We start from the raw sequence: 17,223 nt of genomic DNA, 5'->3' as shown, positions 1-17,223 counted from the left end.
AAATAATCAATCAAATTTTTTTTTAATGTTTTTTTTATTTTTCTTTTTAAATAGAGCACAAGATTTCGTCTGTCATCTGACACATTGAACAATCATTCAGTTCAGTGGCGTAGCTAGACCCGACTTTCGGGGGGGGGGGTTACTTCTTTTATATATATATATATATATATATATATATATATATATATATATATTGTCCCCAAACCCCCCCCCCCCTTAGCTACGCCCCTGATTCAGTTAAAAGTTCTTAATCTTATTTAAAGAAAGCATTTGGAGACAAAATTATTAAGAAGAAAATCAGATGGCTGTAAAAAAGCCCAGGCTGTTTCTATTATTAAAAATTATTTTTAAAGATATTTGAAGAAAAACTTTCGTGATAGTTTATGTTAATTCCAGTCACCATACAGAACTATAATTTTACTCAAAAATAATTGCGAGAATTAAAATAGAATTTAATTGCTATAAAATCTTTTAAGTCTAGATCTGTGTTTGCTCCCGTCTTTTGAAAACGCTTCTTTTACTATTATGTCTTTCTGCGTGCGCGCGCGTGTGTGTGTATTAATTAAAGCAAGAAAAATAAATACAACCTCCATATTTGATACATCATCTAAAAATGTAGCTGATGTCAATTCGACTGAAGTAAAATAGTTTTCGCTGACCTGCCACTTGATCCTGCCATCTAACTTCGAAGGGAAAGACTGAACTATAACTTCAAAATGTTTCCTTCAATCGTCGTCGCTATCGGTATAAGTCCACCTCACGATTGTTGCCATTAGGCTTACTTCGAACGAATTTTTTGAAAATAGATTAAAAACAAGAGCAAATTGAGTTGTAAAAATCAAACGTTGTTGAAACAAGTTTTCTTTGAAACACCGTTGTTTCTTTACAATTTTGGTATCGGTGTGAATATAAAATAATTGATACTTATAGTTTCCCTAGCGCTAATGTCAACAGTGTGGCGAACTTATACCTTTCCGTAACATTTTCACAGGTGTGCAGGTGACCATAAATGGGGTTGTTTCCTTCAGTGAAAAGTACTACTTCTAGTCACTGAAATTGATAAAATAAGCAATAATAATAATAATATGAAAAGCCAGAAAAAAAACTTGGTTTTCCAATCAGTTATTTTGTATTCAATTTTTTAAATGTCTAATTTTGGAAATAAGGCGTGGTCTTTATGAGGTCACAAGTGGTGCGCTTTTTCGCGCTACTCCATTGTCGCGCTTAATGTTAAAGCTTTGCTGTCAACCGCGTTGCCAGACTATGATAATTTGAGCTGTGCGCTAATGGCATCAGTGAATGGCATTTCATTACTTGTGACGTCATGTGCAGAATCGTAAGAAATGAATTTCAATCTGCGCACCAATCAAAATAATTTTAAAAAAAATTAAACTTTGTCAAGAAATTTAAAAAATGGTTAAATCTTATGTTTTTTAAGACTGTTCTATCAAAGAAAATTTTTTATTTTTAAATTTCGGAAACAACCCCATTGGACTTGACCATTTCAACAAAATTCCTCCGGATGATTGAGCATTCATGACATATCGGACTATTTCTTCTTCATCGTTGAAAGTGATCTGAAGTAAAAGTTATGAAGCATTAAAAAAAAAAAAATCCTTTTTTTTCTGCCGCAATTGTTCCGCATCCGATTTGGCATCAAAAGTGGTTGAATTGTCGAAACGCGAGAGTTTGTATTTCTGTCTGATGCGTGGGCGTTGGCAGGTACACATCGCTATTCTTAGCCGATGAAGGTGCGCAGTTTGAGCTAGGTCAGCTCGGGGTCTCCCTCACAGGCACAATTTCTCATTTCGATGACGTCAGGATGCAGACGAATTCTGGAAAAGAATAGAATTTCATTAAAAAAAAAAAAAAAGACTCCAATGTTTTCGAAAGAAAAAAAAGACAAGGATTCGCAGCCGCCGTCCCGCGGATTGGAACCGACCCTTGCAAAAAATGGCCGGTCCAAAGAGATTTTTTATCTGTCAGTGGAAAACGAAAAGAAAGTTTAAAATAATAATAATAATGACAATAATGATAATATTTAAAATTGGTTTTTACTCAAATTTTAGGATTTTTTTCTCAAATTTTCTATGATTTTTGCTCTTAAATATAAAAACTAAAGTAATTGCATATCTTTATATTTAAATGTCGTTATAAGAAAACTAACTTATATAATTATGTATCAATTATTTTTAAAAGTTACTGCACCTCGGCGAAATTGTTTCACAAAATTTCACTTATCCGTAGGTTAAAAGAAATTGAAAAAGGCTGGGCTAAGATGTTACGAATTAAATCACATGCACCGATTCTCGATTGTCCAAATTGATTAAAAGTACTTTCTCAGGTGGTGCAACGATGTTCTGGTGCGCCTCAAAAGGGAACATTTTCCAGAGGTGCAGGATACTGAAGAAAATTTCCTTTCCCTTCAGCACCTGTGTAAATTGTATGAGCAAAAGTGACTGGCGGCGCCATCTCTTGGTGCTTAAGCCTGTAGTTGTCTAATTTAGAACGCTAACCTCTCGAGGCTATGGTTATTGTCCGACTTGGCATTGTTGGCACTCATTGAATGAGTCAAAAACATAGAATTCGTAGGAAACGAGGAGGAAAATGAAATGATCAGCTGATCAAGACTTCCGCGTTGTGAACATTATCGTGCAGTTTGGTGCAAGTATTCAGTTGAAATTAATTTCTTATTGTAATCAAGTAACTGCTCTTCACGGAAGAAAAAAGGTTATTTCGCCAACGCGTCATCAAAGCAGCCCTCGCTTCTCCTGTTTTTCTCCCCACTATCGGGATATAAGGTGTCTTCCGAAATATTCAGAAAACGCCAAATTTAAGGATTTGGCGACAAATGGAAGGTACGATGCAATTTTACCGTTCGCATGTGGCAGTACATACGAAGCGTGTGACAGGTGTCATCTATTTCGCCGAAACTCCTTCAACTTGGCGACTTTTCTTAAAATTTCAGCAGCCCTGATAATTCAATAATGGGGAGACTAGGGCAAATAATTTATGCGTCCATAAACATATTTTACTGTGCTCTTTCGAATGCTAGGTATTCAGATTTTTTTTCCATTATTACACCCTCGTACGGTTACCTGGTGAGATGCACTATATCAGCGTCTCTTAATTTGTTTGATAAGTGGAACCCTTTCAAATGTCCACTTTCTTCGTGGAACCCCTTGTCATCCTCAATATTATAGTTTACATGCAACATTCTAAGAATTGTTTATTTTCAATAAAAGCGCTTTATATATATAATGTATGTGTATATATATATATATATATATATATATATATATATATAATGTATATATATATATATATATATATATATATATATATATATATATATATATATATATATATATATATATATATATATATATATACATATATATATATATATATATTTTTTTTTTTGACTTGAAACACTAATTTAAAACTTAACTCGAAATTCTCTGAATACTATCTACAGCTCGTTTCAAAGAAAATGTTAAAGTTTTTATTTAAATGTTATGAGGAATTCCTATTTTTACTGCGACAGATACATCCTTAATATCAGGATTTCTGGAAAAAAGTTGCATCTCAGATCAGGCTCAGCACTATGTCTGTGGTGACATTTAGTTTTTGTTGACAGATAAGTTGAAAACATTTAGTTGCAATTGGTAAAAGTGCCAGCAAGAAATTCGTGACAGTTGAGGACATTCATCTTTAAAATTGCACCAGAATTTCACTGGATGGTATTTTAAATTTCTGGTGCAATGAAGGATCATTTGCCATTTCAATAAAAGTCGTTTTATAGAGCTGTCATAATTGAATGTCATACATAGACAATAAAAAGGCTTTTTAATCCACGATTGGTATTTTCTCAGCGGAAAATACTCATTAGACACTTTTCAAAGTCAATTTTTAAGTGACTAATTTGACTGTTATGTAAAAAAAATGTAAGTTTCGTGGAACCCTTTAGTGATCTCCATGGAACCCCTCGGGCTCCGTGGAACACAATTTAAGAAACGCTGCACTATATCCAAGTAGAAGCGTGCACAGAAATTTTGGGGACGACAAATGACTTTTACGGGCCTCTCTCCATATTGCTTACCCCAACGTCCCTACATACATTTCACCGCTTATTTTAGAATTTTCGAGCCCCCTTCTTCAGGTTTGGGCCCGGGCCAACAGTTGTCCCCCCCCCCCTCCCCTCGTGCACGCCCCTGTACCCATGGACATATGAAGAGCAACCGATTCAAACCAGGACGTGTCCTACCGTTGTAGTCGACGCGTCCGTCTCCGTTGAGGTCGGCCTCCCGGATCATGTCCAGCACCTCGTCGTCCGAGAGCTTCTCCCCCAGCTGCCGCATGACCTGCGAGAGCTCGGCCGGACTGATGAAGCCGTCCCCGTCCGAGTCGAAGACGCGGAAGGCCTCTCGCAGCTCCTGCTCGCCCTCGGCCGAGGACGAGGATCGAAGCTTCTTGCTCATCAGGCACAGGAACTCGTCGAACTCGATGGTGCCGTTGCCTGCGCACAGAGAGAGTTTGCCATAAGTGAGGTTGTCGTCGACTCCCCCTCAAAAGTATACATTTAGCAATTTTAGGCAAATGCAGGTACGTCGAAAAAGAAAAGTCGAGTATTTTTAACTGTTTGTGATTATACAGAAATAAACACTTAAAACTTTTTTCTTTAGTACTGTGATTTTCAACTCTTTTTTTTTTTAACCAGTGCACCGTTAAATATTCGTGAAAACATTTCGTGGTTCCGTGACTTTTTTTTTTTTCTTTTTTTACAAAAAAAAAAAAAGGAAAGTTTATTTTAAGAAAGAAAGAAAATACACCTTAATTGAAAAGTAAAAAACTGTTACACAAATTAATTGTAAGATTTTGTATTATCGTTTTCTTACAATGGTGTTCAAAAGTAAAGGTGACTATTGCGTTAATTATCAAAAACAAATAAATATTTGAGAAAAAACTACAAAACGTATGAAAAGTAATTAATGTATTAACGCATAGAAAGTCATTCTTTATTTTTATTTATTTATTGAATAAGGATTTTTTTTACGCAAACGGATAAAAATCTTTAAGGATCGGTCTAATTTTCCCACTGACCAGCGGTTGAGAATCACTGATGTTCTAAATGCATAAACTTACTTGAATACTTTCATAGGCGCCCAAATGGGATGGGGGGGGGGCTAATGGGGGATAAAGCTCCCCCCCCTCAGAAATTAGAACGCCCCTTCCTTTTAGTACTTTTTTCTTTCCGAAAATGTAAAAACATTTCTTCTCCATCAGCCATTAATGAATAAGTTATTAAAAATCAAATTTTAATAACTCTAATCTGTACTGAAATCGGTTTCCATGTGGAAAATATCCTGCGAAACCATGAGGAAAATATCTGAGTCTCCCCTCCCTCCCTAGAAATTTTGCATATGGGCTCCCATGTGCACTTTTAGGTCCACGTTCTGAGTGTAGTAACGCTAAACGTTTGGACCGCATTTGCGGCGGTCATCTTCAGTTCTTCAGTGGCAGCGTAGAGGAAGCTTCCAGGGGTGCGACTTTATAGCAATTATGTATGTAAGTATCGAAGTGATGTCAGTATTTATGAGGGAAAAGCTAATGGTTCTGGTTCGGGATTGGCTAATGATAGTCCGTCTTCGTTTTAGGTTGACCGGAAAAGTCGCTTCCCTGGAAGCTTCATCCACACTGCCATTGAAGATGATCGCCGCAGATGCGGTCGAAACGTTAAGAGTGACTAATAGGTCGCTTCCCTGGATGCTTCGTCCACGATTCCACTGGAGATGACTGCCGCAGATGCGGTCGAAACGTTTGGAGTTACTACACTCAGACCACGGCACAACATCCCGGAGCTTTTAATATTATTGACACCGACTGTGAAAGCCTTTACTCTTTACAATTTACTTTTAGTCAACATTGCTTTAAAAGCTACTATTTACAACTGTTTTGTTCACCAGTCCACAAATTATTCAAGTACTCGACAATGGGACAAACTACCTGAAATCGGGATTGTCTCGCTCAAAACGGGACTTCAAATAACGTTAACCATGAGCCGCTAGTATGTTTATCTCGGTAATTATCCTGGTTCGAAAGTAATTACTGTCCCCCTCTGGCAAGTTAAGCTCCGCTGCCCGATCGATTAAACTATTCCATTTGTTTTAATAGGGGTGAGGAAAAACGGCTTAAGAACTTGCGGATTTAGTTTGCAGTGTTATTGCCCATTTGGCGAACAGTATAATGCAGTTAAGAAGTAAGCAAGCGGTACAGAATTTTTTCGCCAATGAAAGGATTACAGTGGTAGCGGTAGCCCAACTCGGCGCCTAACAATTCCTCTTCGTACTGATTGCTCTCCCTTGAAAGAAATGGACTTGCTCAAGGCTATAGCTCAACTCTCAGATGTGGACAGTATGTAAAGGGGACCAGAAAGTAAAGCTTTTTTTTTTTTTCAAATAAATATATTTTAACTACATTTTATTTGCAATCAATGATGTAATTTATTACCTCTTATCAACAATATATTGCCATTGTAGTGTGTCGATTTTCAATTCCGGATCGATAAAAATCAATTGGTTTTCGAACAAAATACCTGAGTATGTCATTTTAGTTTTTGTCATATTAAAGGTGTAGTAGCTATCGTTAAACGTGCCAAACCGATGTTAATTTCAATGCAGACGGAGGCAATATCATGAACTGGCAACCACTTAGCGCTGTACAAGCAAGTTCTTTGTGGCCAACTTAGCGGCAAATTTGATTCTAAGAAGTAAGAGACCGATTCCAGTGTCAATTTAGTAAATATTAGCTAATTTCTCATTGAACCAAAAATATGAACGGGTTTGAGTTGAAAGCCAATTAATTACACCGCCCTGTTAGCCCCCAAAGAAGCTAACATTGTGAAGGTCATGTCTCAACTTGTCAGAGCCGGCCTATAAACGTGGCTTTGCTGCACTCACCGTCCTTGTCCACCTTGTGAACCATATTCCTGAGCTGCATTTCGGAGGGCCGTTGTCCAAGGGACCGCATCACCACGCCCAGCTCTGCGCTGGTGATCATTCCATCCGAATCCTTGTCGAACAGAAGGAACGCTTCTCGCAATTCTACAAAGCAACGGAAAAGATTTTCAGTTAGGGGTCGCATACGAATAGGTGGGAAGGAGTTTCGTGAAATTGTGGCAAAGAGGGAAGAGGGGTGAAAAGGGTTTGGGTTGAAATCGTGCTTTTTTACAGCAATCTCTGAAACATAATGTTACATGGTGGCAAGAGGAGGGGATGGGATTTGGTGAAGTGTGACACTTTTTGATAAAGGGACGCTGGGTTATCATCAGAACAGAATGACCTCTCTGAGTGGCCACCCCTCCGTTCTATAAAATTTCAGCCGTTCTTAGGGATGGCCGTTTTAAAGGGTTTTCTTTAGAGTTGCAATATCGTTTCTATCATACGTAATAAAAGCAAGTCTAACTCATAAAATGAAGTTGGAGACCTTTGGGAAATAGTATATTATTCAATTATTGTTTGCATTTTTCGAAGAAATAATACAATTGGGGACTTAAGTTTTTACTTTTCTCCAACAACTGTTTTCAGGACCGTTTTTAATTCAAAATGTATGTCTCTAACCAATTTATTTGTCATTGCATCTGAATTACCGATGACTTTATCTATTATCCCCCAATAAATTTAGCTGAAAGTTGAGTTTTCTGACGAAAACAAAGCGTTTTTCCTTCCTTTTACATAAAAGGAAGTATTGTAATCGCAAAAAAAATTTCACTCAAAAATCGGCCTTAATTTCCATCTTTCTCACCCCCAAACGAATATTGAGTTGTTTTTTCAATCCGACCACACGTGGATTTATGCCTGAAAACGTATAGACACCCGAAGTATCCATTTTGACGATCCTCGAGTTAATTAAAACGAGTTTTCTCGTGACGTCCGTATGTGTGTATGTACGTATGTGCGTATGTATCTCGTATAACTCAAAAACGATATGACTTAGAAAGTTGAAATTTGGTACGTAGACTCCTAGTGGAATCTAGTTGTGCACCTTCCCTTTTCGGGACCTTCCCTTTCCGCATTCGGATGTTCCAAAGAGGGTCTTTTACACTGTTTTTGGGTAAAATCATTGTTAATTTCAATGCAAACTCAAGTGGTGTTATAATTTGGCAATATATCACCAAGCATTTGGTCGCCAAGTTTTGTCACCAACTTGGCGACAAATTTGGCGTTTTTTATTTTAATAATCTGGTTTTAATTTTGCCTTATTTAGAGACTTTCCTATTAAATCACATTAAAACTCTCAATATTGGGAAAATTTATCTGTATAAAACGTTTTTTTTTTGCTTCGGTTCGCAACAAACTTGGGGTGAAAATATTTCAAGTGTTTCTTTGCTTACTCATAGAGGCACTTTATCCTTAAATTGGAGTAAAAGGAAGTCATGTGATGCGCAGATCAGCTCGTTATAAATTGATCATCAAATGCTGAATTAGTGCCTGAAATGCATAAAAATGATTTTGTTCAAAAAAACATTAATAATGCACACAGCGAACTGATAAGTTAATTTAAACCAATCCCAAATTTTAATTACATTTGATTTAAAAACTCCTATTTTCGCTGATTTGTTAACCAGAAGAATTTATCTCAGTCAGCACTGTAATTATTAAATCACTAGTGGTACCTGTACGGCTTTGTCCGTAGTATAAAATTAAAAGGTCATTTAGTTCGCCTGTATATTAATGGGTAATAAATTTCTCGCCAATTTGCTATGTTAATTTGCCCGACCATGTTATGGGCCCACGTTATGATAATTTACTCGTTCATGTTATGATAATTCGCTCGGTGAAATGTTCTTAAAATTGGAATAGAAAAAGAACAAAATCGAATTTTCGGAAAATCGCTTCGAGGTGCTCACCCCAATGCTACGAACTAATTTTATGCCAAATTTCACGAAAATGGCCGAACGGCCTAGACGCTATGCACGTAACAGAGATCCAGACACACAGACTTTCAGCTTTATTATTAGTAAAGTTCCACTGCTATTTCCTGCAGGAAAGAATTCAAAATTGGTACTCTTTTAATTCTCTCGCCGATTTTCCTGATCATATTGCTCAGAATTTCAATACATTATTGAGATTCATAAAAACGACCTTCGACAGTGTTGTTTGTTACCCAGATTGCACATACACACTGACCAACTAATAAAATAAATATGAGTGACATTTTTACTCAAAAACTATCGGTATTCGTTACCTTACAATCAGACCTTAAACTGAAGGCCTTATTTGCCGTAAGCCTCCTCGAACTGAATGGTGGTAGAATGGAAAAGTAAAGTGAATAAAATTTCCTAAAAATATAAGATGGCGGCAGTACATTCGAACCGTTTGGAAGGATTGGGTAGCCGTTGCTAGGGGTGTTGTATTTTCTACATTAAGTCTATGGGCTGCAAAATCCGTACCGCAAAAATTTGGCCGTTAAGAGGGGTTACCGCTTAAAAACGTTTTACTGTACCGAAATAAAGGAAATGCAAAAACGAAAAACATTCTGAAAAAGAGCAGAACAAATGTGAATGTTGTTCAAATAATATCATAACATAATTAATGTTCTACAGTATAGATTCAATGCATATGGTTAAAGTATAAAATCCGTTATTTTATAGAACTCCTAGTTATTTCATGGTCGTTAAAGTGTAAAACTCTCTTGTATTTCATGGTTAAACTAGTTATTTCATAGAATAACGATCTGAAGCCCGTTAAAGAGTAAAATAATCTATATCATATACCTTGCACGACAAATACGTTTACCTTCCACCCCTGTGTTACCCCACAAAATGTTCGTGTAAAACCTAGTGTGTAAACAGAAAATGTTTTTGTTTTAGAATTAATTTTCTTTGTAATTCCAAGTGTCATTTTACTAATCCTTGTTGTAACAAATGATTTTATGTTACATTTTCAAAAATAGAATTTATACGCTGCATAAATGAGATAAATTGCTTCCTTTTCAAACATATTACACACTTTAACGGACACGATCAGTTATTTCATGGAATAACTAGGTATTCTATAAAATAACTGCATTATATACTTTAACGGTAACACATATACAGAATTAAGTTCTCTGCGATGGAAACAATAAGAGAACACACTTACCAGCTACTTGTTCTTCCGTCAACCCATAATCCACCTGTAAAAAAAATACGATACATTTTCAATCGAACTTTTTGTTGTCAATTTACATGAAACACATACTATTAGAATTCATCACTATGGGGGGTTTTTTTTTAAAATAAATGACCGCAATAGGTACGTTCGTGGCCGTGGTGGTCTGATCGGTAAGTCATTGGTCTCGTGACTGGAGGGACCCGGGTCCGATACCCCAGCAAGATCAAAGATCCTTCGTGATCACTAGTAGTGACTGGGGCAATCTATATATATAAAACGCTTACGCGTGGCGCAAAACACGCCTTTATTTCTTTTCTCCGTTGGCAACGATCCGCTTTATTTACGTGTTTACGATCGTTGTTTACTAGTGCTGCAGACTCGCTTCTAGCGTTAGAATTTTGATTTTTGAATGAGTGTTTTCGATCATTTGAATATAATTTACTAAGAAAAGAGCAGTGTGCTTGGGAGTCTTTAGATGAAAGATTTAAACGCTGATCGGTAAGCAATGCTGCCGATAGGATTAGGCGCGCAAATGCACGCCGTGAACCGCGAATTGCAAATCGAGTGAGTTCTGTAAGTGTTTTCAAACATATTTCCGGTATAATCGTGAACTTTACTGGAGAAAAGAGTTGAAATAACAGTGATAATAATGAAACTGGAGGAAAATATTATTTTATTTAAAAAAAGAATGCTAATAATAACACTGATACTTATCCTCGAATACCACTTATTTTATCCGATAGTAACGTGCCTTTTAAATTCAAACGTGAACAATTTCCTGTTAGATTAGCCTTCCTTATGACTATAAATAACGCACAGGGTCAAACTTTTGATACTTTTTTTTTTTTTTTTGATTTGACAAAATCACTTTTCAGTTATAGGACATGTCATATGTAAGGCATTCAAGAGTCATAGTATCTGAAAACCCAGAAATTTCCTATCGTGTATGCAGAGAAGTATTATGATTTTCTTCTTTTTTTATAAAATAGTTTGCAAAGTGAATGTTGATGTCGAAAGGTTTTTCCCTTAACCATATTGCTTACAAAAAATAAAGTTCCCTACTTACCATAGCTGCAGTGTCGGAGGAAAAATGTCCTACTCTGACTACAAGATTTTTAGAGACTCCAACTCCTTTACCCAAAATTAGTCCGACCTCGGCTGTGACTCCGCAAATATTGGCAGAGCTGCGAATTTTGAGAGAAAATTACCGACTCCGTCTCTTGAAACTTTAAACCTTCGACTCTGACTCCTTTACCATAAAACCAGTCCAACTTCACAGCCCTGCTATAGCTTACCACGAAAAGAAGGTGGATGACCTCAATGCAAAAACATCATTTGTGATAGGTTGTTTGTTATTATTTTGGAATAGATAGGATTAACGAGAGCATGCCTCTTACTCTTTGGTGCTTTCTAAAAGATTCTACCTATTACAAATGATGCAAGTGATGTTTCCCTTTAAGGTCATCCGCCTTCTTTTCGTGGTCAAGCTTAACTAACTGCAACCTGTAAATACTGAAGTTTTTTTTCCAACCACATTTTTTTATATACAGTGAAGCACCGCTTATACGTTTTTGAAGGAACTATGCAAAAAGCGTACAAATGAAAAAATGTATAATTGGTAAAGAAAATGTATATTAGACCCTCCAGGGACAATTAAGAAGACGTATAATTAATAAAAACGAATAGAAGAGAAACCTATAAACCGTGCTTCACTGTATTATGTTATTCCACATAGGCTAAATGAATTTATTGGACAACTCTCACTGCCAAAACATGTCACTTAGTTTTGCAATGCATTGAAGTTAAGAACTGAACAACAATGGCAAAGTAAAGCAACAAATTGAATCATGAAGACCTGAAGAGCGAAAAATTTCACATGCTTTTGCAATGGCATTGATGTTAAGAACTGAACCACAGTGGCAAAGTAAAGCAACAAAATGAATCGTGAAACCTGATTTTACTGCTAATATGTTTTTACAAAATCATTTTGACCCTCTGCTTTATAGTCATTAGGAAGGCTAATCTAACGGAAAATTGTTTACGCTTGAATTTAAAAGGCACGTTGCTATAGAATGAAATAAATGGTATCCGAGGTATGACAAATAAGTGTTATATAGTAATCAATAAATTTTTGTGCTACAATAATATTTTTCTCCAGTTTTATAATTATCAGTCTTAGGTCAATTCTTTTTCTCCAGTAAAGTGCATGATCAATCCGTAAATGCATTCGGAAACACTTGTGGAATCCTCTCGATTTGAAGACGGTGTGCATTTGTGCACCTTAGCGTATCGGCAGCATTTCTGACCAATCTGCGTTCAGATCTTTCATCTAAAGAAAGCCCACTGCTCTCTTCTTCGTAAATTATATTCAAGTGCTCTGAAGCCCAGAGGCTCAGTGGTAGCCCTTCCACGCTGCAGGTCCGGGTTCGATCTCCGGGTTGAGCATGATTGATTCAGCTGTTCATTCCTTCAGTGGGTCGATAAAATAAGTACCAAGTATGCTTGGGAACTAAACTCTGGGGGTTCCGCGTTAGGCTGACCTCTTAACCGGAACATCTGCCCAGCACCCCAGAGCCCTTGGTCAGAAGGAGTGAGATGGGTACAGTAGACCTTGGGCCCTCATAAGCTGTCGTGCCACTGGATTTGGTTTCTTGACTCTTAAAACACTCATTCTAACATTTTTTTTTACTAAATCACTGCTTTCAGAGAATGTCAGAAGTTGCTTGCTCTTTACAACTGTTAGACATTTTAAAACATATATATATACACATATTTTGACTCTGAACATAGTATAGTTAATGACTATGAAATGTTTTTAAGTGTTAACATTGTAGGATTTTTTTCACTGCAATTTCTTTTGCATTCAGTAAATGTAGGAAACAAAGATTACATTATGTTTGTAATTTTAGTACAAAAATGTTCCCTTGCATACTTCTCCCAAAAGATAATGGAATTGCAAACTTTTGCTTTATAATAATCCAATGCACGAGTTGCATGTCAAAGTAATTGTCCCCTTTTAAATGTATGAAAATCATAAGCATTATGATATCCATATTAAAAAGAAAAACTACCTTTTTTTAAATACAGATAAAGCTAGACCAATATTTGGTGACCGGTGAGTGAGCGTAGCGAGCTCAGATCGCGAAGCGATCCGAAGGAACTGCGTAAGCAGTTCCGGAGGTTGGCGAGCGTTAGCCTGCAGGGGGCGATAGCCCCCTAGTATTGAATATTTCGTGGTTGCAAAGTTCTCCAAGTTCCTATTCCAAATCAATACTTCTGACGGTGCTGGACCAGGGGTTCTCGGCTCCTGATCTGGATCAAAAAATAGAACTATCTTCAGAGCTCTATCCAACCGGTTAAATCACATTTTGTAATAGGTACAAGGGAACCTGGAATGTAATGTAATAGGTACGTTCATATTCGTTCATAGAAGGTAGTTAGGTTTGCTGTGTAAATGATGCTTTAATTACAATGCAACGCAAAAAAAAAAAAAAAAAAAACCGTTAAAATGAATTGACATAACTACTGCTGAGACTCTGATGTAAAATGACCCCCTGAATCCAAACATGACCGACGTTTCCCCCTATTACGTCCCACTTTTCGCCAGAACCAAATTAAATGTTTAATTAATTGTTTAGTTCTATGAATTCCTAATAGATGGAGGGGTAAGACAATTCAACGAGAGGTCGCTGGCCGACAGCGTCGATAGCTGCGAGGAACCTTGCCGCGCAGCTCAGACGTGTGGTCGGCTTAACTATTGTGACACTTGTTGTGTGTGACTTGTTGTGGTTAGCGAACTGATTTTTGAATGCGTTGTTTTTTGAGGGTTTTTTCGATATTCAAGTACATAATTTGATTTTTCTATTGGTTTTAGTTTTCCTTATTTCTTCAACGTTTGTTTTGGTTTTTATAGTTGAAGGTAGTTACTTATCTAAGTAAGTAATTTGATTTGTCGTATTATTCAATTGTGATTGTTCTTTATGACATTTTTATTGTAATAGTGTTTATTTGGCGAAGCATTTTAAATTGCAGAAAAAAACCGCTTCACTCGCTAAAGGGCAGAGTTACGGTAGTTTGGTTGCTTGGCGCGTTAAGCGATGAACTATACAGTTGAAGGATTATTTTGAGTTTTAAAGCTACTGTTAATCTTTTTATGTGTTTTGGCGAATACTTTTAAATTCCGAACAGACTTTAATAAATTTTTTTGAAAGTTGTGTACGCATTTTAGTTGAAGAAAAAGGATCATTTCACATCAGAAGTGGAGGGGGGGGGGGTTCAACTGACTTCCTTTTAAATTCTTAGCACTGGCATCGCATGTGTGGGTACTGCTAGTCTGATAGATAAAAGAGTATATATTCGTAAAAAGTTACGAATTTTGGCAGATTTGCACGTTTCGAGATTTGAGACAATTTGACCATTTTTGGAAATTTTCTGTCCGTCAGTCTGTATGTGTGTGACCGGTTTTTTGTGACCGCTGTAGAAAAAAAAACTATGGCATGAACTCAAATGAAATTTGGTCACATATGCAGGGTTTACCGATATGTATCAGTCGATATATATCATGACATATATATCCAATATTTATTTTGAAAACATCATGATATTTTGATATTTTCGATATTTATTTTTTGAAGCAAGACATTTGCAAAATAAAAAATTATTTAGTCTCAAATATTACGATACGCGCAAAAAAAAATTACATTGTGATGTTTACTGGTTAGTTTTTGTTGTTTAAATCAATGTTGCATGCTTACAGTTCTAAATATTTTCTTATAAATTAAAAACGTTTTAATTGATGGTACTTTTGATTATAGCATTTTTACATCACCATGCAGCAGTTATAGAAGCTAACTTTGTTAAAATTTTGTGAAAAGAAAAAACATTAAATTTGTATTTTAAATAAACAGCTTGTAGGTGATTCTCTAGGTAACGCACGGGACAATTGTAAGTAATTTTGTGAGTTATCCAAGTAACTATTAATTAAATATGGGATTAACTGCTATGCTTTGATAGTATATCAAAGCATGTATTATTCCCCATCAGCAATTATTTTTAAAGGCTTTGGTTAGCTGGAAAAAATGAAAACTTAAGGTAAAACACGGGACATCACACGGCATTGAGTAAAATAAAAATTAACTTTAGAGGGTGTTTTCTGTGAAGTATATATTGATATTTTATTTTTTTAACTTTAAAATCTTACAAGGGACTATTAAGTACCTATTAAATGAATTAGTTGTATCAAACAACCTCTTATCTTATAACAGAGAAGGATGTTTTACTATTGTGTAGAGTAACGCGCGGGACATAACGCACGGGAAAAGAAATTATAGAAGCTAATTTGCAGTTAATAACCACAATAAATTTATTTAAATCATTATTGTTTTATATTGATATAAAAATCCCAAATATGTTTATTAATTGTTTTGTAATAAAGCAGCACATGAACAACTAAACTTGTTTAGTTGTTCTTGGAATGCAAGTAATGTTCTCAGTTTGTTGAAACTTACCGTGTTCCTAGTTTGTTTTGTTTCCAATTTTTTTTAACCATACTTTTATAAGACCTTTATTTGTTACATTTGTTGAGTGAAAGTAAGTGGTCAGACAAAATTCATTGAAGGATGGAGATGCACAAAGAAAAGTTAAAATGACTAATTCTGAGAAGATGAAGAAGTATAGAAAAAAATACATGGACAGTATAAGAGAGAAAAATAAGAATAGGATGCGTATAGTTAGATCAGCAGAAAAAGAAAAACTTAAAGAAGATAAAGAATTGCAAGAGGAGTCTCGTAAAAAAGAATGAGAACGCAAACGTAAATACAGAGAAAGAAAAAAGAACGAATCAAAACTGAACTCTTCTGAAAGTTTTTCTAAAGAGTTAGGATCATACAATTCACCACAAACATTTGGTAAGGCAGTTAAAAAAGTTGTTTCATCCTTTCGAAAATCAATAAGAAAAAAACAGGCAGTTGTTGCAAAATTAGCCAAGCAGGTTGGACTTAATATTGATATTCCGAGTGAGATGATGGAGTCAAAAAAGGGTAAAACAGCTATACAAACAGCTGTGGAGGAGTTCTTTCAACGACCTGAAATTGTTTATACATGCCCGGGTATAAAGGATGAAATGACCATATGGAAAGAACGGGAAAAAAATAAACTGAGAAAGTATTACTTAACCATGTTCATGAAAGAAGCATTTTGTTTGTTTAAGGAGTCGAATCCTGAAGTGACAGTTGGATTTTCTACTTTTTGTAAATTGCGACCAAAAAATGTTTTGCTTTTACATGAGACACCAGCAGATCAATGCAAGTGTATGGTGTGTGAAAATTTTTTCTTAAAACTGTCAGCATTGAAAATTGAATACAGTCCTGATTTTTGGAAAGCTAATCTCTGCGATGATGTTGTAAATTCCGACTGTTGGAATGGAATGTGTGAGGTATGCAAATATGGCCAAAAGATTACATTTCCCGACTCTGAGTTGGCCAAAGAAGTTACATGGAAAGAGTGGGAGAAAGCAGAAAATAAAAGATTGATATGTTCAATCAAAAGTGGATCTACTGGAGAACTCCTTGATCATCTCAAGAATACATTCTATATATATTTAGCTCACATATGAATGTCAAAAGAATTCAGGCTGCAGAGTTTTCCAAAGATAAAGAAAATCCTCATGTCAGAATACTACAACTGGACTTTGCAATTAATTACAGCTGCGAGTATCAGAACGAGATTCAAAGTGCACTTTGGTCTCGTGGCAGCGTAACTTTATTTACAGGTGCTTCAATACATCGTGGTGAATGCAAGACATAGCTCATATGCTCAGATACAAAAGAAAAGGAGAAGAACACGGTCAAGACATTTATAGAACATCTGTATGAACACGAATTGAAACCAAATTCACCCGACATGATTAATGTTGAAGAAGTTATTTGATCTAATGGACCGTCATCCGAATTTAAAAACCGATTCATGGCCTAATTATTGACACAATTTAGTGAAAAGTATAGGAAGACTTTTGTCTGGAAATACACAGCCACATCACATGGCGAAGGTATTGTTGATGGAATTGGTGGGC

The 17,223-nt window shown here is 36.0% G+C and overlaps 1 protein-coding gene across 1 annotated transcript; it reads right to left on the bottom strand.

Moving 5' to 3' along the window:
* Nucleotides 1-237: 237 nt before the first annotated feature.
* Nucleotides 238-10,182, bottom strand: LOC129220062 (calmodulin-A-like; the record flags this gene model as incomplete). Its single annotated transcript, XM_054854400.1, has 4 exons — nucleotides 238-1,835; nucleotides 4,268-4,519; nucleotides 6,960-7,103; nucleotides 10,143-10,182. Coding segments are annotated over 4 exons (468 nt in total), but the record flags the coding sequence as incomplete, so codon positions are not given.
* Nucleotides 10,183-17,223: the final 7,041 nt, after the last annotated feature.

The sequence above is a fragment of the Uloborus diversus genome, chromosome 4, assembly GCF_026930045.1.
Source record: "Uloborus diversus isolate 005 chromosome 4, Udiv.v.3.1, whole genome shotgun sequence".
Taxonomy (NCBI): Eukaryota; Metazoa; Arthropoda; class Arachnida; order Araneae; family Uloboridae; genus Uloborus; species Uloborus diversus.
The sequence above is the reverse complement of the archived record's forward strand: the minus strand, read 5'-3'. Positions and strand labels throughout refer to the sequence as shown.